The 8,282-nt window shown below is 37.6% G+C and overlaps 1 protein-coding gene across 1 annotated transcript in view; it reads right to left on the reverse strand.

Annotated features, from left to right (window-relative positions):
• Positions 1–8,282, reverse strand: part of AKT3 (v-akt murine thymoma viral oncogene homolog 3) — a 219,572-nt gene that overhangs the window by 53,614 nt on the left and 157,676 nt on the right. Inside the window, 2 exon segments of the mRNA XM_015559922.1 lie at positions 228–375; positions 6,793–6,904. Of these exon segments, the coding sequence (XP_015415408.1) occupies positions 228–375; positions 6,793–6,904 (260 nt within the window).

The raw sequence follows: 8,282 nt of genomic DNA on the forward strand, positions 1-8,282 counted from the left end.
TCAGGCCCCAAGCCAGACAACCTCCCACCATCTCCTCCTCCCAACAGGCCCGGCCCTGATCCACCCTCATTGGGGCTGGGCCAGCTGGACCCCACCCATGCATGAATTTGTGCACTGGGCCTCTAGTATAAGATAATCGGCTGCCATTTTTTGCAAACTGCCATTTTTAGCGTATTTCTTCCATACTCATACATGCCCAAATAGAGGAGCAAGTCGTTATTTCCTACCTTTCTTTTATGATGGGTTGCAGAAGCATCCATCTCCTCCTCCCCTATATTATCAATTTGTGAGGTTGGACTGCAACAACTCATCCGCTCCTCCTCTTGCCTCTGGAGTCTGTCTGCTACGGCCTGAATAGCTTCCGTCCATTCTTCCCTATAGATCAAGTGCAAATTCTCATTAACAGAGGATGGTAACCAATTCACATATTTCCTTTTTATATGAAATATATACAAATAAAGTCTCCACGATAACACACACTAACACACACACACACATTCATGCAAGCACACACGCGCACACACACATACACTCACACACACAGACTCATGAACATATTCTCCCACGCTTACTCCAGTGTGGAATTAATCCCAAGAAATTAATTACAGCATAATGTTTGTAATAGCATTTATTTGGAGGTATGTTAAGAAAAAGAAGAAAAGGATTATAAGAAAATTCAGTTAAAAGTACAGTGGGGCCTTGACTTACAAGTCCCGACTAACGAGTTTTTCGAGATACGAGCTGTCTCCGGTCAATTTTTTGCTTTGAGTTGTGAGCTAAAATTCGGGTTACAAGCCAGGTTCAGATACCCCACCGCTAGTTGGCACAGCGAACGTCACAGTGAACGCCACAACATCAGCCCAGCATCACGTGTCTCACTCGTTCACAATTGATTTGACACATGAGTAATTTGAGTTATGAGCTCCGTCACGGAATGAATTAAACTCCTAAGTCAAGGCCCCAATGTACTTTAAAAGTACAGTTACCTTTTAACTGTCTGTACACATCTTACTTACAAAGTAAAATTGACCCCCAAAAGTTTGCTGCACTTATTGTTTTGTTTAGCTACTGTAGTCATCATTGACATACTCAAGATCTTCACTGTAGTCCAACAAAAGTTCTAAGGAAAGGTTTTCAAAGCCAAAACCTTTCACTGTTCCCAGATCATGGGCAAATTTTTTTCTTTTTTTTTTAAATTGGCAGGCATAAATTGTAGCTTAATTAATAAGTCTCTTGAGCACTAATATAAAGCTTTTAGTTTTTGACAGTTGTCTCATCAGATCAAGAATCATTTATTTCCATGTAAGTTTTAAAATCAACTTACAGATTTCTTAAAGTCCATTAGAATTTTCAACGGAATTGCATTAAATCTACAGATCAGTTTGAAAGGAACTGCTATTTTAATAAATCAAGCCTTCCAATCCATGAATATGGTATAGCTCTGCATTTCTGTAGGTCTTTAACTTCCCAGAGCAATGTTTTGGAATTTTCTGTGAAAAGGTCTTGCACATCTTCAATTGACTTTATATCTAACTGTTCTTTATTGTCCAGGGTTTTGTAAATTTAATTGTTTTTGATAGTATTTAGAAGTACAGTTGTTTATTGTACATTGACTTTTAACCTCCAGACTCACTACATTCATTTCTTAGTTCCAGTAGCTCTTATTTTTCTGGATTTTGTAAACATGCAACCATGTTGTCTACATGTACGGGCAGTTTTAGATGTGTTTGCCTTTTTCCTAATGTGTCTGCTTTTTTTTCTTTTTCTTGCCTTATAATACAGAAGATCAGACCATCAATATAATGTAAAATAAAAGTGGTGCGAGCAGACGTTTCACTTTGTTCCAGGTGTTAAAGAGAAAGCATGGAGCCTTAACCTCTGAGTATTGCATAAGCTGTAGGATATTTTTTGGTAAATACCCTTGTTGAATAAGTTCCCTTCTCTTTCTATTCAACAGGGTTTTTGTTACAAAGGGATGTTGACTTTTGTGAAATATTTTTTTTTTTCTGTTAAAATAATCATGTAGTTTTTCTCCTTTATCCTATTAACACAATAAGTCTGGTTGGATTATTTTCAGACTAGAGGCCCGGTGCACAAAATTCATGCATGGGTAGGGTCCCTAGGCCTGGCTGGCGATCAGAGCCGATCGGGGACTTCAGGCTGCTGGCCAGGGCCTCCTTCCTCAGCTGCTGGCTGCCAGCCAGGGCCTCCCTTCCCCAGCTGCTGGCTGCCAGCCAGCACCTTCCTTCATTCTGCGCCGCCCCCTGGTGGTCAGCGCACGTCATAGCGAGTGATAGAACTCCCGGTCTCCCGGTCAAACTCCCGTGGGGACACTTTGCATATTAGCCTCTTATATGTATAGATGCTAATGCAACTGAATTCTTGGGATAAACTCCATTTGGTCATGGTGTATTCTCCTTTATATATATTTTGTAATTCTATTTGTTAAAATTTTGTTAATAAATTTGGCACCAGCCCTAGCTGGTTTGGCTCAATGGATGGAGCATCAGCCTGTGGAGTGAAGGGTCCTGGGTTCAATTCGGGTTGCAGGCTTGACCCTTGGTGGGGGGTGTGCAAGAGGCGGCCGATCAATGATCCTCTCTCATCATTGATGTTTCTATTGCTCTTTCCCCTCTCCCTTCCTTTCTGAAATCAATAAAAATATATTTTAAAAAAGAAATTTGACACCTATATTTACAAGTATATTGGGCATATAGCTCTCTCTTCTTATGACAGTTTCCCATTTTTGTTTTTGTTTTGTTGTTGTTTTGTTTTTTTAAGTGAGGGTGATAGTTGCCTTATAAAATGAGTTAGGAAGTGTTCTCTTCTCAATTATTTTCTGAAATAGATTTTGTAGGATTGATAGTATCTCTTTAAGTGTTTAACCAATGAAGCCACCTGGACTTAGAGTTTTCTTTGAAAAAAAATGTTTTGCTTACTAATTCACCTTTGTTCATTAATACTGGCTTGTTCAAGTTGTCTAGGGTTAGTATTGGTAACTTCTGCCTTCTTTTTTTAAATTTTCCTTAAAAACCTTTCAAGACATTTCCATTGTATTAATTTTGTTTCAAAGAACTAGCTACATTTAATTGATTATTCTCTACAATTTTTCTGTTTTCAAGCCCCCTGATTTCTCTATTGTTTCCTCCTTTCTGTTTGTCTCGGGTTTAATTTACACTACTTTTCTAGTTTCTCAAAATGGAAGCATAGATTACTGACATGAGAACCTCCTTCTTTCCAAATACGGGAATTTATAAATTCCCTCTAAGCACTCATTTCACCACATATCACAAGTTTTAACATGCTTTATTTTCATTATCATTTGTTTAAAACTATTTTCTAAAGGCTCTAAGGAATTTTGTGTTTGACCCAATGATTATTAAGAGGTGTTTTGATTTCCAAATACTGAGTTTTTTCTTATTATCTTACTGATTTCTAATCAATTCTACTGAGGGCAGAGACCATATTTTGTAAAATTTCAGTATTTCTAAATATATTAAGAATTCTTTTAAGATCCAGAATAGGATCTTCTGGTGAATGTATCAAGTACATTTGAAAACAATGTGTATTTTGCCACTTCTGGGTATAGGTATCAATTATATCAAGTTGATTGATAGTGCTATTCTATTTCTACGTCTTTGTTGATTTTTTTTTTTTTTGTCTAGCTGCTCTATCAACTGCTGAAAAGAATTTTAAAATCTCAAAATATGGTCCTGGGACTGTCTATTTTCTCTCTTAGTTCTGTTACTGCATGCATACATATTCATAATTGTTTTATCATAGAGTTCAACTGACCCTTTTAACATAATGTGTCCTGGTACTCTCAGGTGATACATCTTATTTTGTAATATATAATATAGCAAATCTCTTTCTTATATTTACTGTTTGAAGATATCTTTTTCAATCAATTCCTTTTCAATATACCTGTGTCTTAAAGTTCATCTCTTAAAGACAACACATAAGTGGGCCTTGTATTTTCATCAATTCTGAAACTCTCTGCCTCTTACTTGCCATGTTTAATCCATTAATATTTAATGCAATTATTTATAGGGTTGCACCTGAGTCTACCATTTGTAGAAAATACCAAGTGTCAGCAAGAACGTGGAGAAACTGCAACTCCTATGCACTGCTGTGGGAATGTCAAATGTTGCAGCCACTATGGAAAACACTGTGATAAAGAAATAAAAGTAGAACTACCTTAAGATCCAGCCATCCCTCTTCTGGGCATTTAGCCAAAATAAAATGAAATCAGCATCTTGAAGAGGCATTTGTACGCCTATGCTCACTGTAGCATTGTTAAAAATAGCCAAAACATGGAATAACCCTACATGTCCATTGAAAGATGAATGGATAAAGAAAATATGGGATAAACATCGGATGGGATATTATTATGTGCTCCAACATAAATGAACAATGAGGGCATTATTCCAAGTGAAATAAGCCAGTCACAGAAGGACAAATATTGTATGTTTTCACTTATGTGAGACACCTAAGGTAGTCAAATTCATAGAAGCAGAAAGGAGAATGAAATTTGATATGAGCCAGGAGAGGGGGAAATGGGGAGTTGCCATTCAATGGTCACAGAGTTTTGGTCATGCAAGATGAGAAATTCTAGAGATCTACTACAAAGTATTGTCCGTAGAGTTAACAATACTGTACACTTAAAATTTGGTACATTTCATGCTATGTGTTTTTAATCACAATTTTTAATATGTACTAGAAAAGCTAAGAACATTTTGAAAAATAATAGCAATAATAAAAGGCTTGCTTTTTGAAAGCTAAAAGTTTGATAAGGCTTCTCTAATTAAAACCATGTGATCCTAGTGCTAGAATCACAGAAATATCAAAAGGGGGGGAGAGGAAAATACTAAAAATACAAGTATTCAAGCATAATCAGAAGAGAATGGATTATTCAATAAATGGAGGTAAGACAAGAAGCTCTTCTTTTGGAAAAACAGATTCCAAACTTCTATGATTAATGAAATAAATATAAGATTTTAAAAGATAGATTAGAGATATTTAGCTTGCAACAGGTAAGTATTTTAGACTGGAAGACAGAGTAGAGAAGATAGAGTTTTTCTAGATATTAATACATCTAAGTGTTCATTAATATTAAAGTAATATAAAATATCCAAACACCAGATTCTAGGTAAATTCAGGAAACAAACTCTAATGCAAATACAAATATGCTGTTTTTCATAAAACTGCTTTCTTCTAGTCATAAATGCAAATGAAAACTGATTATCCAGAAAAGTAGTATGATAATATTGCAGGAACAGCCCACTAGTTCAGTCTTAAGATATAGCTTAAGTCTAGCTTTGCGAACACAAAGGCAAAATGAATCACGTTAGATGGGATGTTATAAATCCATGAAGACCAATATTTTCAAAGAATATATACTGCCATGGGAAAAATCCCATTTGTTCAACAAGTCAATAAACACTCTATCGGCCCCTGGACTGTGCGCTAAAAATAAAATGATGAGCAAGGAAGACATCATCCTTGCCAATCAAGAATCTTATAGTCTAATGAACAAGGCAGGCAAAGATTATAGTAGTGATATATCAGATGCAAAAGGTCCAAGGAGATAGGGACGTATATACCAGGGGGACCTACCTAGTCTACCAGTGTCAGAGGTTTTGTAGGAAATGTAACATTTTAAGCTCAGATTTGAAATATACATAGGAATGAGCTCAATCATAGTTACGGGCTAAGGTATAAGCAAACTGAAGACTCAGCATAGATAAATGCCCAGGGCAGATGGGGATAGCTTTGGAGGGAGGACACATAAAATTGTATGGGTACTGAAGACCTAAACATATCTCACAGAATAAGACTGGAAGTGTATAAAAAAATATCAGTCCTTAACTCTGGTTATAGAATCAGGTTATGAGTAATTTCTAGATCTTTTCCATTTTTCTTTCTTGTCTGTTTTCTGCAGCAACATACATTACCATTTTTGTTTATTGATCAAAAAAGTACTATTAAAATAACACTTCACTATTTACTAGATTTTAGGGGGGAGGTTCTGAGGTGTTTTTTTAATCACACAAGTTTCTGAAGAACTAATTTATTCATTTGGAAAATAGGCTAAGAAGATTCAACTTCACAGAGTTGCTGATTTGAGTCAAATATTGTAACATAGACGCAGGAAAATGAATTTGTGCTGGTGGTTGTTGGACCTAAGACAGTATCAGAGCCACCGGATGAAAGGTATTGGACAGAACTGGGAAAGGGAGGGGACTCCAGGAGTTAGCGGATCAGGAGGATGAAAATGGGGCCCTGAGGAAGCTGGGAGCTGGTTGGAAATGTGTTGCTCTCCTCCCTTCAGCAACGATGACGGCCACTGCCAGTCTGTCCTGGCCCTTTCTTCCTCACTGAGCTTAGACCCAATCTCTGCATCCTCCTCCTGAAACTCCAGGCGGCCGCCCTGACGGATGGCATGCTACCTGACACCTTTGCCACCTCTGGCCTCAGAATTCTAAACACAAACACAATCCTACAATTCTTTTAAAAGACATAGCTTGGTTATTAAAAAATGTCTTAATTTATGTTTTAGCTTTTTAATGTTTTTTTTTCTTTTAAGAAGTATATCTACCAGAACTTCCAGATATTTTGATTTAGAATTTGATAAGTTACTCATCTTTTGTATCAGAATAATAATCCTTAAGGGCCTACAGCATTTTACAAAGGTATTTACATATATTTACAAATGGTGAGGTCAGACACATGGGTTTTTAGATTGACCGTTGCTTTTTCACAAAATGGAGAGAAAAAAAATGACTCTCTTACCTTTCCTCTGGAGTATCTACATGAAATGTTCTCTCTATAACAGTGGTCCACTGGAGACATCTGATAATAAATGTGTTTGGCTTTGGTCGTTCTGTTTTCATTAACTGGCATTCTAGTGATAAAATAAAATGTCTCTTTGAATATACTTACATTTAAACCAAGAAACAAGCATTTGCAGACTATAGGGTTCTGTTCTATGCAAAGCCACTGAGATCTCTCAGCATTCCAGGGACTACACGGCTTTCCCCCGATACACCCTGCTGCTCTGCCCTGTATCGATACCTTTGCTGTCCATTCATTTGACCCCGATCCATACGTGACCACCAACTGTCAAGAGGACACCTGTCCTCTAAGGTGAAGATCAAAGCCAACTTCTTTCATGAGGCCTTCTATGGAAGACTGACCATTCCTGAATCCCCCCCCATATTCTCAGAACTTACTACTGTCTGCCTCATTCTTCACTCAGCTTGGAATACCTTATAATATCATCATTTTAAGGCATCCTTATCTCTCTGCCTAGATTATAAGCCTTTTGATAGTACATCCCACCTGTAACTTTTTAAAAATATGTTTTTATTGATTTCAGAGAGAAAGGGAGAGGGAGAGAAAGAGATAGAAACATCAACGATGAGAAAGAATCATCAATCGGCTGCCTCCTGCATGTCCCCGAGTAGGGACCGAGCCTGCAACCCAGTCAGGTGCCCTGATGGGGAATCAAACCATCATCACCTGGTAGATGGGTTGATGCTCAACCACTGAGTGACACCGGCCAAGCCACCTATAACTCTTTATTAATCACAGACCGTAGAGCCAGTCACCAAGCGATCAATTCTGTCAAGGAATATCTAGGGAGACTTCAAAGAAAAGGACGAAAGTGCAGTGACTAAAATATGGGTTCTAACCCCAGTGTACCTGGATTCAGTTTTTTCCCTACCATGAACAATGAACCTTGCAAGCGAATTAAGGCCTCTGCTCTTCAAACATTACTTAAGAAACAAGAGTACCTGTAACATACAACTAGTATGTGGAGAAATAATAAATCGATGTAATCCCCAGCACTGTGTGTGTGATACATAAGGTTTCAGTCATGCTAGCTGTTAGCCTTAAGGACTGGATACGCGGTATCAGACACCCAGAGGAAGTACAGCTGGCTTGTGTACCGATACTGCTCTTTTGAAAGAAAGTAATTGACCCTGGTTGAAAAGTTCAACAGTGTCTTATCCGTGCTTATCCTTTAGGTCCTATCTCCATTATTAGCAACTAACAACTGCCATTCCTACGTCTCTATGGGACCAAGTCATCAATCATATTGAACCATTCTCTTTATATAACGAAAAAAATCACACACTAAATCAATACGTTAAGATACAAAAATGACACTAAAATGAAACAGGAAAAGTGGTCCCGGGTTGGGATTTTTTGAACTATCTGCGCCTTTCCCTCCGGAAGTGTCTGGCTTTGTTCAGATCTGAGAGCATCGTCTCCGCCCG

The sequence above is a fragment of the Myotis davidii genome, unplaced genomic scaffold (genome assembly GCF_000327345.1).
Source record: "Myotis davidii unplaced genomic scaffold, ASM32734v1 scaffold754, whole genome shotgun sequence".
Classification (NCBI taxonomy): domain Eukaryota; kingdom Metazoa; phylum Chordata; class Mammalia; order Chiroptera; family Vespertilionidae; genus Myotis; species Myotis davidii.